The sequence below is a fragment of the Canis lupus genome, chromosome 18 (genome assembly GCF_003254725.2).
Source record: "Canis lupus dingo isolate Sandy chromosome 18, ASM325472v2, whole genome shotgun sequence".
In the NCBI taxonomy this organism is placed as follows: Eukaryota; Metazoa; Chordata; class Mammalia; order Carnivora; family Canidae; genus Canis; species Canis lupus.
Genome location: NC_064260.1, coordinates 14,920,732 through 14,944,926, shown reverse-complemented (window position 1 = coordinate 14,944,926; position 24,195 = coordinate 14,920,732). Strand labels below are relative to the sequence as shown.

General features: G+C 40.1%; 1 protein-coding gene across 5 annotated transcripts in view; it reads right to left on the bottom strand.

Annotated features, from left to right (window-relative positions):
• Positions 1 to 3,088: 3,088 nt before the first annotated feature.
• PUS7 (pseudouridine synthase 7) overlaps positions 3,089 to 24,195 on the bottom strand; it is a 57,188-nt gene continuing 36,081 nt past the window's right edge. For all 5 annotated transcript variants that reach the window (XM_049096234.1, XM_049096237.1, XM_049096236.1 and 2 more), the window contains 9 exons: positions 22,115 to 22,243; positions 21,120 to 21,245; positions 12,722 to 12,783; positions 11,410 to 11,570; positions 10,379 to 10,505; positions 8,475 to 8,576; positions 6,042 to 6,171; positions 4,800 to 4,891; positions 3,089 to 4,194 (listed from right to left, as the gene is read on the bottom strand). In XM_049096234.1, the coding sequence (XP_048952191.1) occupies positions 4,058 to 4,194; positions 4,800 to 4,891; positions 6,042 to 6,171; positions 8,475 to 8,576; positions 10,379 to 10,505; positions 11,410 to 11,570; positions 12,722 to 12,783; positions 21,120 to 21,245; positions 22,115 to 22,243 (1,066 nt within the window). In that variant the 3' untranslated portion in view covers positions 3,089 to 4,057. The remainder of the gene's footprint in view (positions 4,195 to 4,799; positions 4,892 to 6,041; positions 6,172 to 8,474; positions 8,577 to 10,378; positions 10,506 to 11,409; positions 11,571 to 12,721; positions 12,784 to 21,119; positions 21,246 to 22,114; positions 22,244 to 24,195) is intronic.

The following is a 24,195-nucleotide window of genomic DNA, read 5'->3' as shown; positions in this document are numbered from 1 at the left end:
AAATCTTTGGACAATGTGGATGAAAGCAAGGGCAGAAAAGAACAGGATCATAGGTGGTCCTGGAGAAAGCCAGAAAATGAAAGAAAGTTTATTATTATTATTATTATTATTATTATTATTATTATTAATTTTTGGAAGCAAGTTTGAAGAGTACTCCTAAGGTGATCTATTTCAAGTGGGAACTCTTAAATCATCAATATGAGCCTTGGATCTAATCGCATTGTCATCCCACTTGCACATGCTGAACATGCACTGAGTATGTGCCCTTCATCATTAACGTCACTGGGTGTCACATCTGATCAACACAGACTCCTGTGTATCTCAGGTAGCCGATCTGTGATGTCCAGGGTTGGGCCATCCAGTTCAGCAGCCACTGCCCATACACGGCAATGGAGCAGTTGAACTGTCACTAGTATAACTGAAAAGCTGAATTGTAAATTTTATTTAACTTAAAATAACATTTTTTATTTTATTTTTTAAAGATTTTATTTATTTATTCATAGAGACAGAGAGAGAGAGAGAGGCAGAGACACAGGCAGAGGGAGAAGCAGGCTCCATGCAGAGAGCCCGACGTGGGACTCGATCCAGGGTCCCCAGGATCATGCCCTGGGCTGCAGGCGGCGCTAAACCGCTGAGCCACCAGGGCTGCCCCATTAAAATAACATTTTTTAAAGTTAAATTAAAATTAACCATATGTGGCTGGTCACTGCCACACTGGCCACTGCAGGTCTAGAGCCCTGCTTCCCCAAGCGCGGCGCTCAGGTGAGCAGCACAGGACCTTCCAGGAGTTTGTTAGAAATGCAAAGCAAAAAAAAAAAAAAAAAAAAAAAAAAAAAAGAAATGCAAAGCATTTCTGACTCCACCTGGAGTTGTGAAGTACTATCCCGCAGCGTACAAGATTGCTAGGGGATTCCTATGCACATTTAAGTTTCAAAAGCCCAGGACACCTGGGTGGCTCAGCGGTTGAGGGCCTGCCTTTGGCTCAGGGTGTGATCCCAGCATCCAAGATCCAGTCCCATGTCGGGCTCCTTGTGGGGAACCTGCTTCTCGCTCTGCCTGTGTTCCTGCTTCTCTCTCTCTCTCTCACGAATCTTAAAAAAAAGTTTCAAAAGTCCTTACTTAGAGTAGTGGGTCTCATTTGAAACTGTATTCAAAGTTAGCATTTCTATGTATGCATACGTGTGTGGGTGTGTTAACCACATTTGCCTCTCTCCTTCCCCTGGAGACCACATCCATAATTTTTCCTCTTGATTTTTCAACTTTATGATCCAAAACTGAGTAGTTTTAGCCTATAGGAGTATGGCCCCATAGATTAGGAAAGCAGATTTCACTGAACAAAGAACACAGTAAAGTTATTCTTTGCTTTGCAAGCATACTCTTCAGTCATGAAGGGCAGGACCTGGCCATTCACAGCTGAGTCCTTCCATTGTGCTTTTACTTCTTCATGTGTGGTGAAGACACAGTACGCTGTTTTTGCTCCAAAATAGCACACATAGGGCAGCCCTGGTGGCTTAGCGGTTTGGCACCACCCTTGACCCAGGGCATGATCCGGGGGCCTCGGGATCAAGTCCCACATCGGGGTCCCTGCATGGAGCCTGCTTCTCCCTCTGCCTGTGTCTCTGCCTGTCTCTCATGAATAAAATCTTTAAAAAACCAAACCAAACCAAAACACAAAATAGCACACATACACACACATCTGGAGACTACAACACACACACACACACACACACACACACACACACACACTCTATTTCGTATCTCACACACAGATCCTTAGTATTTTAGTGCAAAATTGGCCACGACTACAAAAAGCATTTTGATACAAATACCAGTTTGTGTTGATTTGTACTGCCTGGCACAACTGCTCAAGTTTTAAGTACTGATGTGCTATTGTAGGTGCTACTAGTTTTTTCGTTGGACTCATCCAGCAAATATATATATTTTTTGCAAATATTTTTTTATTAGTGTAATGGCTGTCTAGTTACTACCTGCAACATAAAATCACAAATAAAAATAGTTGATAGTATGAGTGTGGTTATTTAGCTTAGTAGAGTGCTGGGTTTACATTATAATAGAAAAATAATGGTCTTTCATTATTTCTTTCAGGCAAAAACTTAGAATACAAGGTATATTTATGTTGTGGATGAGGCTGCTTTCATACTTGTAAATCTGCCTCAGAGAAATGCTTCCCCTTTGTCAACATCAACAGAATGTCCTGACATCTAAGGGAATGATTTATTCCAAGTTGACAAGTCTCTAGAGTTAAACGTTATGTCCCCAAGTCTCAAAATGACTCTAGAGCACTGCTTTGAATCATTCTTTTCCCACTTGTGTTTAAGAAGGAACCTGCACAAACTGGTAGTTGGCTAATGCAGTGTGAAAATAAACTCATCCCATAGGGCCATCATTATTTCCCAGATGAAGAGTACATTTCTAAGTTTAGCCTCACTTTTTTTTTCCCCCAGTAATGTGAATTTAAAATGCAGAACTACTGAATGCACTTGCATTAGGCAGTTAGAGCCCCTTAATGAGCACTTTTTCACTTATCAGTCTGATGAAGGAAGGTAACTTACAAGCACTGGAAAGTACCAACAGTCCAATACACATTTAATAGATTTGGCTTTTGTAGGACAAAAGATTCTTTAGAAACTAGCCAGCTAAAATATCCTGCTATTACTAATCCTTTTTCACCTCTGTAGTGTGATGGACACCCCTAAAATACAGGGGCTGGAAAACCGTTCTGAATCTTCCATTGCCAGACATGGGACAAATGTCACCCACACCACTGTGGCATGCTATTCCTGGGAGGGAAACCTTTCTCCATTCTTCTCTCCAGAAAGCACGCTGGGAAGCAAGTGAGGGGAGCTCTCGTAAGAATAACCCCAAATCCAGTCCAACAGTTGGACAGTTGGTACATTGAACTGTATTATTCTCATGACATTTCAACCCGATCTTGACACATCTTTGTGTTGCCACACCATTTCAGAAGATCCCTCATTCACTTGGTTCCTCCCCCTCAGTCTGAGCTACGGTTCTCGTGTGCATGCCGTTTTAGATAATTTCTTTGATTAATTTAACTAGGAGAAAGGAGTTTTAAAAAATATTTATTATATTTTGTTCTAAAAGTGGTAGAAAATAAAAATTGGTGCACTTATGTCACACACCCTTGGAAAGGCATATTTAGCCTTTCGCACCAGAGACAAGTGTTACACAATGCCAGAGACGCCTACGCCCAAGGTGACAAAGGCTGCTGCTGCTTAGAGGGGCCTCATACAAAGTTTAAAGTTTTCTTCTCTGCTGTCACATATTTTGCGGCAAATACCAGTCCAGCGGAAAGAGTTCTGAACGTAAAAGGCACCTAGAGTAAAAATCAGACCTTGACTTAAAAAAAAAAAAAATAGCTGGACGTGTTTACATCGAGAAAAAAAGGCCTTATTGATGCAACTGTCCTGCAAGGCAAGGATAGTATCAATGCAAAGCTATTGCAACTAAAAGATCTATCAACGCTGACCTAACCCTGATATAGGAGTTTGATGATGACAATCACTTTTGCATTTATAAACCTGTAGATGTTTTATCATCATTTAAATAAGCATGAGTACTGTACTTATATTAAGAGGTGGAGGTGGGGTATACTATTTATTCATAGTCAAGATTTGTTTTGTTGCATTTTCTCTTAAAATGCATTGTTGCACACTCCATTCATGGATACATTAAAAACTCATGTTGTCCTTTAAGAATGTAGCAAAACCTAAAACTGCAACTTTAAGCCGAAGTCCTTTTAAATGATTACAAAGCTAATAAAGCTGACATTTTACTATGATTTAAGCACCTGAAATATATTCTGATCAATTTATATCCTCTGAGCTAGAATTAGGATCCTCAGGATTTGTATATGTGTACAAATATTGCAAATTAAGCTAATAAAAAATTGAAAAAATACAAATAATCTTTAACTACAAAGATCTAAAATACACCTATGGGTCTGTACTAAGAGAAAAATGAATAGGAAGCCAGCAAACACTCGTCTGCATCTTCTAATCTGGGGAGGAAGGACTCAGCGGAGCCAGGTGGTATTCAGCTGGGTCTGGTTCTTGATGCTGGTATCCATTTTTAGCACTTCGCGAATGGCCATGGTAGCGTAGGTAGAAGGAGGGAGAGAAAAATCCATCTTCAGAGCTCTGTATTTGCCCTCTGCCAGGTGAGAGAGAAGAGAAGGGTCAGAAAAGGAAGGCAGCGGCAGACACTGGGGCGAATCATATCATCGCAAAAGAAAGGAAACAACTGTGCTCTTTTCCCTCCGGCTCGACCTCCCGTGGGGCCTCGGAGAATGAAGCCTGGCCAGGACATCTGGGAGTAAATGATCTAGCTGAATCTCTGCAGTAATTCTACCTGGAACCTTCATAGAAAGGGCAGACAACAAAAGAGCAACAGGGTGAAAACAGACAAAAGAATGTCGGCAAGAATTTGACAATGACAATGCAGATTTCATGTGTTAGATTCTGTGCTTGGATTTTCACTCACCTGTGTTAACTCAGGGTGGGGATGGGGGTGGGGTGGTGGAGGAAACATTCAATCACCTAAAACCACAACCTTCTGTGACGTTCCTTCATTTCCAGTGAAATCTACTGTTTTCACTATCAAGCTATATACACATGAAACTAGGATGACAAAACACAAAATAGAAATCACCAAGCTGGTGGAAGGAGGTGGTGATTGCGAGAGTGTTTTGTGTTTTGTGTTTTTGATTGGGAAAACATTTCAAAGTTGACGCAGAACTGATGGCTGAGTAAACTTACCAGAAGCAAAAACCGGTGGTGGTTTCCCTTCTAGGTTGTCCACATCTGTGTTGAAGAGTGGAATTTTAGGATCATCGTATGCAACGACCTCCCTTCAAAGTACATAAACAAAGTAAAGTATGAATATGAGTTGCCATCAAAGGTACTAAGCTTCTCATTGCCATTTGCTTAGAAAGGAAAACATATAGGCCTGTTGGAAATAATTCTGGGTGGGATGATTTGATAACAGAATAGGGCCAGATCCTCTACGTAAGTACTGCCCATTATTATACAGCAAGGTGACAAAGGATGCCAGTCTATGTAAAAAAAAAAAAAAAAAAGTTTCCTTAAGACAGAAATTCTTTTGTACATATGTAGCTGATAAGTACTAAACTTCACTTTGCACAGGTGTGAATAAATTACTAATGGCATTAATATGTTCTCCAGAGTGGTTTTCACTAACACCACCGTGTTCCTCATCAAGAACTGCTCTCTAGAGTGGGAAGGACCAAATCCTGCCAAGCTCATCCCACAACCCAGAGAAGAGGAGAGAAGAGAGAGAGGGAGAGAAAGAGATGGAGAAAGGGAAGAGAGAGGATTTCCTGGCAAGAGAAAATGAAGATTTCAAGGTTTAAAATTCAAGATTTAATTTAAAAAATTATCAAATAGAGCTTTAGTTCACATTAGGTACTGAAATATTTTAAATGACTTAATACATGTGTATTTTTCTCTTTAGAAACATGGTATTAAAACAAACATCAGTGTTTGGAACTCAGAACTAATTCTGAGTAAAGGCAGCGTGCTGAGGGATAGCTCGGTAAGCAACACTGAAATTTTTAAAGATTTACTTTTATTTATTTGGGGGGGGGGGCGCAGAGGGAGGAGAGAGCCTCAAGGAGACTCTGGAGCTTGACGACGGGCTTGATCTCACGACCCTGAAATCACACCTGAGGTAAAACAAAGAGATGCTTAAAACTGAGTCACCAAGTGCCCCGATAAATCACAATTTTTTTTATTAGTAAGGAAAAGTATTGTCTGTACATTTCTTCAATAATTTAGCAAGGTCAATAAAATATAAACTCAATCACTTTCATTCACATTTGTTTCTTGATGACTTGAAAAATCCCAAGTAGTAGAAATAATGATTATGGTAATAATATCAAGTAGCACTTCTATGCTAGGACTGGAAAATATACAGGTGATGCAAAAGCTTTCAATTGCACATAATAATTCAGTTCTATTTCATTGCAGACTATCACTCACCAACTGACATTCTGAGGGCGAATAATGATCTTTCGATAGGCCCCTGATAAGGAATAATCTCGAATTTTGTGTCTCATGTTGTCAATATCCAGATTGTCTGCTGTGAGCATTTCTCTGTAGGCTTCACTAACTATAAAATATAAAAAGTTAGTTGGAATACAGCATGCCAGCAAGCTACCTTCAGCTAGACCATGAAGAAAGTAACATGTAAGTTCAATTAGATCATCCTAACAAAACCAGTCCCTCTAATTTATAATCCAGTCTGTTCTCTGGAATCAAAATTTAGGGACTTACTTCCAGGACTAGTGTCTCCAGCTTATATTTGATAACCTGTAAGTTATCTCTTGCAAGCACTACAGTATCTGGGGTGTAAAGATCTCAAGCTAACTACAAAAAGCATTTCAATACAAGTTATTGACCTATTAATACAAGCTCCGAGTTGGAAGAGACCATGTACAGCGGCCTCAAACTCTTTCTGGAAGAAGGCAGATATAAATAATATATATATATGAATAGATCTGGAAAAACCATCTGGCTCAGTCTCACACCTGATGTAGAATCCTTTTTATTTATAACACCGTAGAGAGAGAGAGGCATCACTTTGCTTGTGTGTTGCCATTTACTGGTAACTACTTCTTTTTGTTTTTTTTTAAGAGTTATTTATTCAGGAGAGATAGAGAGAGGCAGAGACACAGGCAGAGGGAGAAGCACTCCCTGCGAGGAGCCCGATGCGGGACTCGATACCAGGACCCCGGGATCATGACCTGAGCCAAAGGCAGATGCTCAACCGCTGAGCCACCCAGGTTTCCCTGCCGGTAACTACTTCTTTGTGAGAAACACAATTGTTAGAAAGTTCTTTATTCTAAGATGAAAACTGTCTTTTTAGAACTTCTGTTGACTGCTTTAGAACACAGCAGACTCACTGCCCTCTTCCACACATACTCACAAGCACTGGACCGACCTTTAAGCCACATCTTCTTTAGGCCAAACAACTGTTCCTTCAACTGTCCCTCCTCTGACTTTTCTGTATTCCCCACAAAACCCTGTGTCTGCTCAGGGCAGCAGCCTGATGTTCAATAAATAACCCCAGATACTTTTTATGTAGATGACAATCAATCTGAGCCTTTACAAAAGTAAGAATTTACGTTTAACCCAAATCAATGCCTTCTGCAATTCTTATAAAAAAAACCCTATTTTTCATGAATTACTATTAATCATTTTGGGTGACATAATTTGCAAACAGAATGAGCAGACTTCTTTACTCAAGTTATTCATAACAAATACTGGGTTGACCAGGGTCGAGGGAAGACTCCCTGACAACACCTGTAAGACCACAGGGATCCCTAACTTGAGCACTGCTGGATGCGGAGTGTGCCTATGTTACCAGTCCACATGCCCTAACCACCACCCACCCAGGCTGGGAGCCCGACTTAGCCACTAGGTTTGCATGCACGGCTTGGTCAAAGGTGTGCTGAATTTCTGTTTTAACTGGTATCAGCCCACGTTTCTGATCCTGAGAGGTATAAGAAAGAAGAGTGTATAACTTTTTCTTTCTTGGAAAGAGAGTGTGGCTCTGAGCATCTGAGTGCCTTCCTTCTGCTCCTGCTAGCACTGTCTCCTGGGGGCCTCACTGTGCGGCAGACCGCTTCCCACCCTCTCCCTCACCTCGCTATCCATTCTCTCCTCGTCTCTACTCCTGTCCCTCAGCAAAGTCAACCTCACCTAAGTATTAGGAGCACAGCAATTTGGTTGTGTTAATTAATCAACATGTAAGTGGCAGGTGACTTTAAAGTATTTGTATTATCAGAGAAAAGTGTTAATACCTTAATCATTCTGTAACTTGTACAATTTCAAGGAATATAACATTGATTAAGGAAAATCATTCTGGTCCCGTGAGAGAAAAGATGGGTTTTGTTTTTTGAAGTAGGCTCCACGTTGGGTATAGACATTACTTAAAAATAAAAACTTTTTAAAAAGTTAAATTATCCATCTGAACACATTCCTTCCTGAGAGACTTTGTATGTAACATGGTTTATAAATGTTTGAAATCTAAACATTTTCAAGTCTAATGGAAATCAAAATTCTAAAATTATATTTCAAGTACTGATTTTTTTAAAATGGACTTTATTTTTTTTTTAAGATTTTATTTATTTACTCATGACAGACACACATACACACACACACACACAGAGAGAGAGAGAGAGAGAGAGAGAGAGAGAGAGAGGCAGAGGGAGAAGCAGGCTCCATGCAGGGAGCCCAACGTGGGACTTGATCCTCCAGGATCACACCCCAGGCTGAAGGCGGCGCCAAACCGCTGGGCCACCAGGGCTGCCCTCAATTACTGATTTTTGTGCCCCTCTCTTTATCTTGGTGGCCAGTGGCTTAAAATACGTCAGGTTTGTTTTAACTATTTTCCCCAGACAGGGAACTTACTTTTATGCTTTGGGTAGATAACATCGAAACCAGGCAAGGGCATTACCACATCATGGATGGAGTAATTATTAACATCTTCTTCATCAATATAGGTGGCTGTAGCTGCAAATTCACAGATAGAAAAATTATGAAAACAGATGATATTTTCATGAGCTTGATCTTCTAAAATCATACACATCTAAGAAGTTAGAAGTGCATGTTGACACAGGCTAAGTGGCCTACAGAGGTTAACAAAAGAAAGTTAGATGCATTTCTATTCTACTCAAAAAATGAAGATCATGGATTGAGAACAAGTGGCAAGTCAAATAAAAAATTATTTCTCAGCTGCACCCTCAGTTGTTAGAATGTATGCTTTAAAAAATCAGCTTTTTCCTTATTTATTTTTAAAATATTTTATTTATTTATTTGAGAGAGAGAGAAAGCACAAGCAGGGGAGAGGGAGAAGCAGACTCCCTGCTCTGCAGGGAGCCCGATGCGGGGCTCAAATCCCAGGACCCCAAGATCATGACCTAGGCCAAAGGCAGACGTTAACTGACTGAGCCACCCAGGTGCGCCCTCCTTTTTCCTTTTTATTTTATTATTATTATTTTTTAAGACTTTATTCATTCATTTATTCATGAGAGATCCAGAGAGAAAGAGTCAGAGACACAGGCAGAGGGAGAAGCAGACTCCATGCAGGGAGCCCGACGTGGGACTCGATCCTGGGACTCCAGGATCATGCCCTGGGTGGAAGGCAAGCGCTAAACCGCTGAGCCACCCAGGCTGCCCACCTTTTACTTTTTTAAACAACACTACAAAATGCTATCTAAAATGTTATCACCAATGGATGCATTTTGCTAAAAGAGTAATTTAAAAAATCATCTGCATTTAGAGGATGAAATGTGATGGCACATGGGACATCAAAATACACTGGATGTAATCACATTGGAGGAGGTTAAGAAATAATCCTGAATTAATAGTTTTTAACAGAAATCTTAGTGGAGGGATGCCTGGGTGGCTCAGCAGTTGAGCGTCTGCCTTTGGCTCAGGATGTGATTCCAGGATTGAGTCTCACATCAGCCTCCTCCTGGGGAGCGTGTTTCTCCCTCTGCCCATGTCTCTGCCTCTCTCTGTGTCTCTCATGAATAAATAAAATCTTAAAAAAAAAAAAGAAACCTTAGTGATTTATTGGGCATAAATACAGATGAGCAGGCCATGTCTTCAGAGAACAGAAGGGCAGCCACATATGCCAGGAAGACAATGGACTGTGAAAATAGGCAGACTTTCATTCTGAGTCCCTGCCGTTTCTTTTTTGACCCAGCTGCGGAACCTTGTGAACCTTGTCTAAAGAACAGTGAGAATACTTCACAGAGTACTATCAGCTTTAAACCAGAAGATGTAGGCGAAGGGCAGAGCACAAGGCCTGGCCCATGGTGAGGGCTCAGCATCAGATGGGATTGTCAGTTTTATGAATGCTGTGGGCACAGACTATGCACTACGTGTCTGTTATGTCATGGCCTGCACGTTACGTGAGCTCCAGTCGAGTGCTGACGTAAAGAAACTCTTTAAAAGTGGCAGGCAACAGCAGAGAGGCCGAGGTACGCTCAGAAGCATAGAGATTTTGCTAGATCCAGATTAAAGTTTGGAAAAAGATTTAAGGCAACACTGAGTCCAAATCTATTCCTGAGAAAATGGAGGCCCAGAGACCCAGAGAGAGCCAGGCAGTTACTCAAATCAGATATGTATTCTCATTAAAATAAAGATTCAAACTGTTCAGTCTGAGTTTATGACGTCTTTCCATTTCAACCTTACTAGACATCTCTCTCTCTCTCCCTCTTAAGTAGTGGTGAGCTTGGTTTTTAAGCACTAGTGTCAAATAACTGAGCCACAGTTGGATGGAATAATGATGATATCTGCCTTTTTACCTCCTTTGAGAACAAGGTCCCCTGGAACGGGCTTCAGTCCATACTCTTCTATTCTCTTGCTTACCATGTTATTCCACACATAGCTTTGATAGCTATGAATATACATTAAGCGATTATTTCTTGGTATCTGGAAGGAAGAAGAAAATGGGTAAGGAAAAAAAAAATACATGTTCTGAATATTAAAAGTACTGTACTTTCCAAGACATCTCACTTGTTTAATGGTGACCCCAGGATAAGCAGCTCATACTTTGAATGTCATTTTTCTAACAGCTTAGAGAAATAGGGACTGAAGCACAGAACCAGTGCTAGAGACAGAACCCCTTCGACTATAGGGTCTTCACAGCTCTGGTGACAGTGGTTCCCATGCATTCATACAAATAAACCTATACCCTGGTGGAACCTATACCCTGAATCAAAGACACATCACTGACAGGGTAAACAGTGCTTTCTTCCTGATAATTCCACGGAAGGAGAAACTCTAAATAACAGAACTGATCACTAATTACGTGTAGGAAAATCTGCTCTTTTTGTTTATCTGGGGAAGAGTAAGATTGAAGTTGAAGAGTTAAACCAGTCTGTTCTGGGTTATAGATATCCAAATACGAGCATAGGTCATACATGTCAAAATGGTAGCCCCACTGTTGAACCACCATGAACAAATCGAAGTAAAATGTGATCATTTAGACCACTTCTTGTGCAACCTCTTACTTAGGCAGGTTACAGTTCTGATGCTAAAGAATGATCAAGAAATGAACTCTAAGATGGATTGTGAATTTCTGAAGTATCCAGATACTTAATTTAAATTTCCTTAGGGATCATATTTTCCACTCCAGCAGTCCCTGCACCCACCCTCTTCCCGCTTCACCATTCAGGGTACAAACAAGGATCACTCAGGTAACACAGCACTCAGAGATCAAAGGATCCTTATTTACCTTCTGCTCCTTCAAAATTTAGTACAATATTTAAAGATAAAATTTAAAAAGCATTAAGCCACCTCACGTCATTTGCCTGACTTCACAAATAGCACTCACTATGCCAAATGCAGAGACTATATTCTTCATTCCATATTTGGAAAGTCCTCGAAGCAGCTGCCCTTCCACACACCTTTTGACAGGAAGTTTTCTGAGGGCAGCGGCTGGGTCTTTGCTCTTCGCCCACTCTTCCCTGCACTTAACCAAGTAGCCCTTTTCGGCTGGGGGAAAGAAAAAGCAGTGATTAAAATAATTTATTGAATAGATAGATTTCCATAACCTAACATGCTTCCTAGAGAACACAAATTAGAAAATGCTCTTTGTAATACAGGTACTCTGAACAGCTTCTGCTCACCTGAGAATACCCATCAGAATGTGAACAGGACAAGCAGAGCGTACAGAGCAAGCCAGCTTTGTCAACCTACCGCCAACCCCAGGATTTATTTTTTTTTAAGATTATTTATTTATTCATAGAGACACAGAGAGAGGGGGGGGGGCAGAGACATAGGCAGAGGGAGAAGCAGGCACCATGCAGGGAGCCCGACGTGGGACTCGATCCAGGGTCTCCAGGATCATGCCCTAAGTTGCAGGCGGTGCTAAACCGGTGCGCCACCGGGGCTGCTCCAACCCCAGGATTTAAAGACCATTACTGTTCCATTATCACAGCTGATTCAATAGAGGACAAAACCAACACAGTCCTTTCTTCTGTTTTTCTACTGTGTTGGCAAATTTAATAGGCCACTCACTTTAAAATTAGACTTTATTTCTCTTTTCATTTGCAAATGAATAATTACCCAAAGTGCAATGTGGGTCTCAAATCCACAACCCTGAGATCAAGACCCGGGCTGAAATCAAGAGTCAGATGCTCAACTGACTGAGCCACCTACCTGCCCCTGCAGGCTCCATGCAGGGGCCCAATGTGGGACTCAATCCCGTGACCCCAGGATCACACCCCGAGCGGAAGGCAGACGCCCAACCACTGAGCCACCCAGGCATCCCTCCTCAATACTTTTTTGCCCAGTTTTTACATCATATTACAGTATGCTTTAACAGATTAACCACAAATGAAATATGTTTGGATTCCTGCATGTTTAGAGATTTGGTAGTGCATGGGGAAAAAGAAAGAAATGTATTCATTTATGAATTAATAAATGAGATTAGCTAAACAGATGAAAACAGGATATAAATTATGTATCTCAAATATATATATAATTAGTGAAAAAATAAACTATCCTCTTTACTTTAAAAACAATTTTTTAAAATTCTGAAATAACCATCCCCAAGACACACATACTTTTTACTCAAAACAATTCCATGAATACCTAACAAGATACTCTATTTTTTTTTTCTTTAACATGAATTTCATTCTTACCTCCAGAACGGGGTTTCAATATTAAATCCATGACTTCAGTCCAGGAATTCTGGAGGATAGCTCTAAAATTAAACAGCATTTACTTTACTCAATTTTGCATTACATGCTGAAATTGGTGGAGTACCAAATCATGTTAACTTTATATATTTCATTAAATGTGAAAGTAAGCTGCAAAACTAATATAAAGGTTTCAACTGTAAATACCAAAGGAACTTTAAAAAGAGAGAAGAAAAAAAAAAAAGAAGAAAATAAAAACATGTTCACTCATTAACATTGAGTATCACGGCAGTTTTCAAAATGCAAATGTTATAAATACTACCAAATCATTAAGCTGTTACCCATGGTATTATCTGTATAATCAAAGTCTGCACTAAAACTTATTTGAAACTTCTCAAGAAATTTCTCCCCCTGGTTAAATATCTTCTTGTCTAGACAAAAAGAATAACATTTTATCCTTCCCTATTATTCTTGCCAAAATGGAAATATCTTTATTTTTGTTGATTAGAATATATGCTTCTTAAAAATTAAAACATTTAGGAAGGTTACCTGTTATCTAATTAACACTATCTAAGGCAACACTTTAGAGTGTATTTGTTGTGATCCTTTTAAAAACGATTTTATCTTTTAAAAGATTTTGTTTATTTGAGAGAGAGAGCAAGAGAATGAAAGGGAGCAGGGGCAGAGAGAGAAACAGGATCCCAGGACCCCGGGATCATGACCTGAGCTGAAGACAGATACTTAACTGACTGAGCCACCCAGGTACCCCCTTAAAGATTTTAGTTTTAAGTAATCTGTATATCCAACGTGGGGCTGGAATTTACAACCCCAAGATTAAGAGTCATCCACTCCATCAACTGAGCCAGTCATGTGCCCCCATGACTTTTTTCAGAAATTTGTCAGCATAGGTAATGTTTAAACTTTTATTATCTTTTGCCATACAAAAATTTTGTATATCATATCTGAAATTTTTTCCAGTAAGATTTCTGGTGTTGGAGTCTTGCTTAGAAAGGCCTTTGCTAGGGACGCCTGGGTGGCTCAGTGGTTGAGCGCCTGCCTTTGGCTCAGGTCATAGCCCCAGGATCCGGGATTGAGTCCCACATCAGGCTCCTTGTGGGGAGTCTGCTTCTCCCTCTGTCTGTGTTTCTGTCTCTGTCTGTGTCCCTCATGAATAAATAAATAGATCTAAAAAAAAGAAAAGAAAAAGAAAAAGAAAAAGAAAAAGAAAAAGAAAAAAAAAAAAGAAAGAAAAGAAAGAAAGAAAGAGCCCTTTCCTAGGGGCACCTGTCAGTTAAGTGTCCAACTCTTGGTTTCAGCTCAGGTCATGATCTCAAGATTGTGGGAACAAGTCCTGTGTAGAGCCCCAAGTCTGACTCCGTGCTTAGTGGGGAAGTCGCTTGAGAATATCTCCCTCTCCTGCTCCCCTTGCTCACTCTTTCTCTCTAAAATAAATAATAGTAATAATAGATAAATATTTTTAAAAAGGCCTTTCCTACCATAAGAATATACAAATCTCTTCTAATTTTTCTGTTTCTTTTAGTTAATCACGGTATTTTTCATGTTTAAGTTAACCTAGTTTTGCATATTACGCTATATAAAATGCTCTTTGGTATCTTATGATATGATCATATGGATTTTATATCTACTAATGCAATTAATTACACAACAGATTTCTTACTGCTGGCCATCCTTGCAGTCCTGACACAATCCATGCTGTATTAGTCTTTAAATATTCTCCTGGGTGACACATCATATAGCTGGCTAGGCCATCCCCAACACCTCCAAAGAGAGTGGAGTACTAATTCAGGACTAGACCCTGGTCTGTCAGGTACCACAGAAGAGACATCTATGTTCAAAAACCTTTGCTATCTAGCTAGCCACTTGATTTTATAAATAGGTTTATTGCAAAACACCTGTGCTCATCCCCTGACACCATGTGTATGACTGCTTTCACACTGTTCTAACAGCAGAGGGGAGTACCTGCTATGGAACACGCCACTCTGTGGCCAAAAATGTTTACTATCTGGTCCTTCACAGAAGTCTGCCAATGCGTGGTATAATATGTTACAAAGTTCCTTAAGATGCTACCATATACATGAAAGTTCAGTATATATTGCCATATTAAACATGTGCAGATTTGGTTTACAAGAGGCCACTGTATCTGGCCCACTACACATTAAGATGTTTTCTTATGTTCTTTCCTTCTTCTATTTAAAAATTTGCATAAAATATGCATAACATAAAATTCATGATTTTAGCCATTTTGAAAGTGTACAGTTCTATGACACTAAATATTCATACTGTTGTGTAACCATCTGGATCACCTGCCTTCAGAACTTTTATTTATTTTTTAAATATTTTATTTATTTATTCATGAGAGACACAGAGAGAGAGGCAGAGACACAGGCAGAGGAAGAAACAGGCTCCATGTAGTGAACCCAATGTGAGACTTGATCCTGGGACCCTGGGATCATACCCTGGGCCAAAGGCAGACAGACGCTCAACTGCTGAGCCACCCAGGTGTCCCCCTTCAGAACTTTTACATCTTTCTCAGCCGAAATTCTGTACACACTAAATAACTCCCATCTCTTGGCAACCACCACTCTACTTGGTCTATTTGACTATTCCAGGTACCACATGAAAGAGGAATTACACAGTATCTGTCCTTTTGTGACTAGCTTATTTAGCATAAAAGTCTTCCAGGTCTATTCATGTTGTGAATTGCATGTGTAAGAATTTCCTTCTTGTTGGGATGCCTGGGTGGCTCAGCAGTTGAGCGTCTGCCTTTGGCCCAGGGTGTGATCCTGGAGTCCCAGGATTGAGTCCCACATCCAAATAAAATCTTAAAAAAAAAAAAACAAAGGATTTCCTTCTTGTCAAAGTTGACTGTATCTATGTGCCATGTTTTGCTTATCCACTCATCTGTTAATGGAAACTTGGTTGCTTCCACCTTCTGGATGTCATGAATTATGCTCTTAAAAACATGGGTATTTGAATATTTGCTTTTACTTTTTCTGGGTATATACTGAAAAATGGAATTTATAGATCATATGGTGATTCTACATTTAAAAATCGCCATATATTATTTTCCATACAGGCTGGACCACTTTATATTCTCACCAGCAATGCACAAGGGTTCCTATTTCTCCACATCTTCACCAACACTTGTTTTGTTGTTGTTTTTAATAATGGCCTTTCTAATGAGTTTAAACTAGTATCTCATTATGGTTTCGATTTGCAATTTCTTAATCATTAATAATGTTGAGCCTCTTTTCATTATTAGTTCATTAGTCATTTGTATTTCTCCTTTGAATAAAGTTCTATTCAAGTTGTCCATTTTTATTTTTTATTTATTTATTTTTTTAAAGATTTGATTTATTTATTCATGAGAATACACAGAGAGGAGAGAGAGAGAGAGGCAGAGACACAGGGAGAGGGAGAAGCAGGCTCCATGCAGGGAGCCTGACGTGGGACTCGATCCCGGGTCTCCAGGATCACGCCCCGGGTTGTAGGTGGCGCTAAACCACTGAGCCACCGGGGCTGCCCTCTTTGTCCATTTTTAAATAAAGTTGTTTTCTTGTTGCTGAGTTGTAGGAACTCTATATTAACCCTTTATCAGATATATAATTTGCATATATTTTCTCCCATTCTGCGGACTGCTTTTTCACCCTGTTGATAGTGCCCTTTGTACACAAATATATATAGGTATATTTTTAAGATTTTATTTATTTGTTCAGGAGAGAATCAGAGAGAGAGAGAGAGAGAAAGAGAGAGAGGCAGAGACACAGGCAGAGGGAGAAGCAGGCTCCATGCAGGGAGCCCGACATGGGACTCAATCCTGTCTCCAGGATCATGCCCTGGGCTGAAGGCGGCGCTAAACCACTGAGCCACTCAGGCTGCCCCACAAATCTATATATATTTTAAAGGTTTTATTTATTTACTGGAGATAGAACAAATAGGAGGAACAGCAGAAGCAGAAGCAGAAGGTGAAGCAAGAGTCCCCAATGAGGAAGGAGCCTGACGCCAGGCTCAATTAAGGGACCCTGAGATCATGACCTGAGCCAAAGGCAGATGCTTAACCAACTGAGCCACCCAGGTACCCTGTACACAAATATTTTTAATTTTATGGACTCCACCCTATTTTTTTTCTTTTGTTGTCTGTGCTTTTGGTGTTATATCCAAGAAACTGGCCATCAAATGTCATGAGAATTCCCCTTTTTCGTCTAATTTTATAGTTGTAGTATGCAGGATTTTGATCTATTTGGAGTTAATTCTTGTAAATGGTGTTAAGGGTCCAAATTCTTTTTACTTTTTTAAGTGTATATCCAATTTCCCCAACATTATGTGTTGAAAAGACTGTCCTTTCCCCATTGAATGGTCTTGTTACCTCTGTTGAAAATCATTTGATCATATATGCAAGGGCTTATTCTACCTTAAAAAAAACAAACAAAAACAAACAGCTTTACTAAGGTATAATTCACACATCCATATAATTCATCCATTTAAGTGCACAATTCAATGACTTTTAGTATACTCACAGAATTTCATAACATCATGCAATCAATTCTGGGACATTTTTTATCACCCCAAAAGAAATCCTACACCCACCAGCATTCACTCTCCATTACCCCTTCCCCAGATGTAGACAATCACTATCAACATTCTGTCTCTATGGATTTGCCTATTCTGGGCATTTCTAAAAATTAATCCTATGATATCTTGCCTTTTGTGACTTCTTTCACTTAGCATGTTTTCAAGGTCCATCCATGTTGTGGCAGGGATCAACTCTGCTACATTCTCTTTTATTGCTGAATAATATTCCATTGTATGGATACACATTTTGTTCATCTTTTTATCAGTTGATGGACATCTGGGTCGTTTCCATTTTTTTTCTTTGGCTGCTATAAACATTGGTTTAAATTTTTATCTAAACCCATGTTCTCAATTCATGAGTACATATCTAGGAGTGCAACAGTTGAGTCATATGGTAACTCTACATTTAACCTTCTGGGGACTAACTAGGCTGTTATCCAAACTAGCTGTACCATTTTACATTTCTACCAATAGTGCATAAGGATTCCAATTTTCACCAACACTTGTTATTGTCTGTCTTTTTTATTTTAGCCATCATAGTAGATATGAATAGCTCCTTGTGGTTTTGAACTGCCTTTCCCTAATATTTAGTGATTCTCTAATAATGTTGAGCATCTTTTTGTATGTTTATTAGCCATTAGTCTATGTTCTTTGGAAAAATGTCTACTTAGATCACCTGCCTATTTTTAGACTGTTATTAAGAGTTCTTTAAAAACTCTGGATATAAATCATTCTTACTTTTTTTTTTTTTAAATTTTACTTATTTATTAATGAGAGACACAGAGAGAGAGAGAGAGAGAGAGAGAGAGAGAGAGAGGCAGAGACATAGGCAGAGGGAGAAGCAGGCTCCATGCAGGGAGCCCGACTTGGGACTTGATCTCAGGTCTCCAGGATCAGGCCCTGGGCTGAATGCTAAACCACTGAGCCACCCGGGCTGCCCCCATTTTTAAACTATAAATGAGGACTTGTTTGTTTTTTCCTTAGGAGGTCCTATGATGGTTACAGTGGGCTGCTTTGAAGGTAGGAAACAGTCTTAGGTTATGGAAACCGTTGGTTTGAAATTTTGAATGGATGGTACTGACTGTATACTTAGGGCCTATGATGTGATTTTTGTTTCTTTTTTATTTTTAATTTTTGTTCCTATTTATTTTTGATGAATCTGATCTCATTCGCATTAGCCATTTTACATTATCTTTGGAGTACAAAATTTGCAGGGTCCCGGGGCTATTCTTCTCCCAAATTAATTACAAATTCAAAAGTTGATACAGGGGCACTTGGGTGGCTCAGTTGGTTGAGTGCTCAATTCTTGGTTTTGGCTCAGGTCATGATCTCAGGGTCATGAGACTGAGCCCCTCGTCAGGCTCTGCACTCAGGGCAGAGTCTGCTTGAGATTTTTTCCTTTCCCCATCCCCCTTGCACTCGCTTTCTCTAAAACTAAGAAATAATATCTTAAAAAAAAAAAAAAAGTTGACACAGCCTGGGGCATTTGGCTGGCTGATCTCAGGGTCATGGTGGGCATGGAGCCTACTTAAAAAATAAGAAAGATGTTATACATAACAAAACAAAATTAAAGAAAACAAAAGTGATACAGCCTTCCCTTAAAATATTGTCCCCCCCCAAAAAAATTCTGTCCCATAACACAATATCTTCACTATCTTTATCAATGTCCTTTGACCATTTAGCAAGATTGAAAACATTACCATTTATTATCTAATAATAACAACGATTATTAATTACTTCAGTTTTCTTCTTCTTTCTCTGATTAGTACACTTTAGTTTTAAAATATTACTTTCTGGGATGCCTCAGTGGCTCAGTGGTTTGAGTGTCAGGTCTACCTTCGGCTCAGGGTGTGATTCTGGAGTCCCAGGATTGAATCTCACATCAGGCTCCCTGGATGAAGCCTGCTTCTCCTTCCTCTGCCTCTCTCTTTGTGTCTCTCATGAATAAATAAAAACTTTTTAAAAAAATTACGTTCTGCTTACTGAGCACCTACTACATCCCAGGCATAGCAACAGGTACTGCATAAATATCATTTCACTTCATTTTCACCACACTGTGACGTTAACATTATGATCTTCATTTGGTAGATGAATAACCTGAGGTTCAGAACCGAAGTCTGACTTTATTGCCTGAGCTTTTAACCTTCACAATACTGACTCAAAGAAGTAGAGAAATTACTACATGATGGATTTTTATCATTTTGTACTTTTAAAACAATTTTATTTTCTAAAAACTGTTATTTATTTATTTTAGAGAAATAGAGTGGGCAGGGAGGAAGAGGGACAGAGAATCTCAAGCAAACTCTGCAGGCTAAGCTCAAAGTCCGATGTGGGGATCTCACAACCCTGAGATCATGACCTGAGCTGAAATTAAGAGTTGTATGCTTAACCAACTGAGCCACCCAGGCACCCCAATCATTCTGTGCTTTTATTTTATTTTTTAAAAAGATTTTATTTATTTATTCATGAGAGACACACAGAGACACAGGCAGAGAGGCTCCATGCAGGGAGTCCAGGATCATGCCCTGGGCCTAAGGCAGATGCTCAACCGCCGAGCCACCCAGGTATCCCTGATTTTGTACTTTTAAAAACACACCAACAGGGCAGTGTGGGTGGCTCAGTCAGTTGAATATTTGCCTTTGGCTCAGGTCGTGATTCCAGGGTCCTGGGATTGAGCTCCACATTGTGCTCCCTGCTCAGTGGGGAGTTTCCTTCTTCTCCCTCTGCCCTCCCTGCCGCTTGTGCTCTCTCTTCTCAGATAAATAAATAAAATCTCAGAAAAAAAAAAAAAAGAACACCACATGAACAAACGCAACTTTGTGTAGACAGCTGCTATAACCACGCACCAGAAGTCAAGAAAAGTCCTCTGTTCCTAGTACCACAGGGAACCAAGCAGCTGCAGCAAAGCCGCAGGCCTAAATTTCACTTCTGCTAGAACATGGGTTTGAAAGACAAGGAAGAACAGGACCTACACAATCTTTGCAGATCATAACTCATGACGACTTCGAGAATTTAACGCCCATGATTGTTTTATGTAATGGTCTATTGACAGCAGGACAGCATATTCAGGTTTAGGTTTCTGAACCCAAGTATGTATGTAAAGTTTATTTATTTAAGTAATCTCTACACCCAATGTGGGGCTTGAACTCACGACCCCGAGATCAAAAATCACACATTCTTCTCACTGAGCCAGGCAGGTGCCTCTTTTAAAGTTTTTTTTTTTTTTTTTTTTTTTTTAAGTTTATTTGTTTAAGTAATCTCTACACTCAATGTGGGGCTCAAATGACTCCAAGATCAAGAGTCCAAGTACTTATTGATGGGATCCCCTGCTGCCTGAAAGTGAATCAGGGTTTTTAAAAAAATAAACTTAACTCACTTTTACATCCTACGCCACTTTTCTTTAAGGGTGGGGAAAGTAGATTCAAGTTTAATAAACTGGGAAGTGCTTGTTAACAGAGATGACAAACTACATCCTCTCTGTCAGGCTATCCAATTGCTTATTACACTGAGCCAAGATTTACCTATAAAGAAGAAACTAAAAATAGAATCCCTGTATCAGGGATGAGAGAAAAACTTACCTTTCAGGTTGTATCTTTTTGATACAACTTGAATCTTTGATCCTTTATTTTTTACTGTGTATTATCTTAAAACACAACAAGAATTAGAAGGATGCTATGGATCGGTTGATGAGACATACTGGTTCATTTGGCCCAGACATGAATAAGTAAAAACAAGAACAACAAAAAAAACCTTTCTTCTTTTTCTATGTGAGGCCTTTTAGACAAAAGTTAAGAATTTAAATACAAACCTTCCAACTTGATATGTGGGGACAGCTGTAGTCCCAAATCTTTGCATTCCATAGTAGTTAATAAATCCGATCTCCTTGAGAGAGTTCATAGCTTGCTGAACTTGGTCATCAGTTCCTGTTATATTTCTGCAGGGGCCCAAATTACCCAGAGAAAAAAATTTTAGTCAAACACATTCAGGGATGCTTATTGTCAATGATATGGCTTGGCTTCCATGTCTTCCCCTTAACCCCTGTAGCTTTCTCTCTCTACCTGTTGAGGACTTTGTCTTTTTAAAAAAATTGTGGCAAAATATACATAATACTAAGTTCACCATTTTGCCTGTTTTTAAGTACACAACAGACTGGCTTTAAGTGCATCAACAATGTTGTGCAACATTCACCCTATCTACTTCCTGAATTTTCTGCTCTTCAAACTGAAACTCTGTACCCATTAACAATAGTTCCCACCTCACCCTCCCCCACGCCAGGTAACCTTTCTTCTACTTTCTGGGTCTGTGAATTTTTTATTTTATTTTATTTTTATTTATTTATTTATTTTAATGAAGCTGCTTTAAATATCTTGCTTCTTTTTTTTTTTTTTTTTTTTTAATTTATTATTGTCACACAGAGAGAGAGAGACACAGGCAGAGGGAGAAGCAGGCTCCATGCACCGGGAGCCCGACGTGGGATTCGATCCCGGGTCTCCAGGATCGCGCCCTGGGCCAAAGGCAGGCGCCAAACCGCTGTGCCACCCAGGGATCCCTGTGAATTTTTTAAACACAGCGTTTGAAGCAGACAGCTCCTTTCCAAAGGAGGGACTGAGTTTTGAGAGCTGACAGGCATCAGTACAAATACTCCAGCAGTATCTGCTCTCCTAGCCCTATCAGGCTCTGCTTGGGCTTCCTGTTGCCCCACCTGTTAGTACCAGCTCACCTGGATTAATAACTGCCCCAAACAGATGCAAGGTGACCCAGTGAGACCCTCTTGGTCTGCATTCCTACCTGCAGTTCTTTTACCTGAGAACAACTGTGAAGTGATTCCCTTGAAGCTCTCCCAGTTTCAGGGGGTTTTTCTGATAGCTGAAATTCCCCAGCTTAAAGTTCATCAAGCACTTGTTCAAGTGAGCAAGTCTTTGAGCGCTTATTCTAAAAAATATAAAATAAAAAAGAGCATGGAGAAGATCATGAAATACTGCCTGCCTAAAATAGTCTTGGGCACCCTACTACAGGAAACGACAGCTTGAGACAGGACTGCACCAAGCTATGCTGAGCGAAAAAGTCGGGCATCACGGCAGGTGGCCTGAGCATACTTTTCATTTCCCCCTGGATTGTTCCTCCTGCAAAATGACAGCAGTTCAATCTTACTGGATAGATGTAACCTGGGCCATATTTATGTTCATCAAGTCTCATGTTAACTAGAACGAGTAATGGTACTATCGTATCTGTGCAATTTGCTACTTTTTGTGAGGGGTAAGGGGATAATAACAGAGAGCAATCTCATACAATCGTAAAGACTGTTATTAAGCATTTTAAAGAGTGAGTCCTAATTTTGTCTACAGAAAAATACTGTAATCTCACAAAGAAAACTTGAAGTACAGAAAAAAGAAAAACAATGCAGTTTCATCACCTGAAAAAAAAAAAGTTAATATCCAACTTTGCTTTTCCTCCCATTCTTTTTTCGTTTTTAAAGATTTATTTGACACAGCAACAGAGAGACAGCAAGAGACAGAGCGCACAAGCACAGGGAGTGGCAGAGGGAAAGGAAGAAGTAGGCTCCCCACTAAACAGGGAACCCGATGTTGGGGCTCAATCCCAGAACCCCAGGATCATGACCTGAGCCCGAAGGCAGACGCTTAACCGACTCAGCCATCCAAGTGCTCCCATTTTTTTTTCTTAAACACATTATGTATAGATAGATAAGAGATACAGATGGCATCCGACCATAAATGTGTACCTTGTTATCATTTAAGGATGGGACGAGTGGGTGGCTCACTTGGGAGGAGACTCCCTGCTTAGAAGGGAGCCTGATGTGAGGGGAGCTCAATCTTCTGACTGGGGAGATGGTGACCTGAGTTGAAAGCAAGAGTCAGATGCTTAACTGACTGAGCCACCCAGGCGCCCCGGTATCTTGCTTTATTCCCACTTAAAAATGCGTATTGGAGATTTGCTTCATCCACACAGTACTGTGAGGCTGCCGCATTCTTTGTCCAACTGCACATTCAGGATAGCGGCTGACCTGCATATTCCATCCTTTATCTGACCTCCTTTGATGGACATTTAAATTGCGACCTATCTTTTGCTATCACAAACAATTCTATGGCAAACATCCCTGAACATACTTCTTTGTGCATCTATATAGGTACATGTTTGGAATAAATTCCTAGATGTGGAAAGTGTGGATTTTAAATTTTAATCCCTACTGCCCTGCCCTTGGAAAGTTTGATCAGTTTTATGCTCACACTGCTGATACATAAGTGCCTGCTGCCTCACCCTCATGTCTCCTCCCAAGGCATGCTACAAACCTCATCTTGAACTCCACCAGTCTGTTAAAAATGTTTTACCTTGGTTTTTATTTGCACACTTCCTGTTGTGAGGTTAAACATTTCACATATTGACTATGAACTGCTTGTTTGTCCTGTTATCTATATTTAACCTATTTTGGGTTATTTTTCTTACTGTTTTCACGGAGTAAGGAAATCTACCATTTACCACACAGTTTGCAAATATTATCTTCCACTTTGTGAGTTTAGTTTATTTTTATTAAAATATTTTATTTATTCATGAGAGACACACAGAGAGAAGGAGGGGCAGAGACACAGGCAGAGGGAGAAGCAGGCTCCATGCAGGGAGCCTGACATGGGACTTGACCCCGGGACTCCAGGATCATACCTTGGGCCGAAGGCAGGCACTAAACTGCTGAGCCACCAAGGATCCCCTAGTTTATTTTTTAAAAGACTATTTATTTGAAAGGGAGAGAGAACACGAGGGGCGGGGCGAGGGGCAGAGGAGGAGGGAGAAGCAGGCTCCCCATTGAGCAGGGCTTGATCAGGACCCTGAGATCTCGATCTGAGCAGAAGGCAGTTGCTTAACCAACTGAG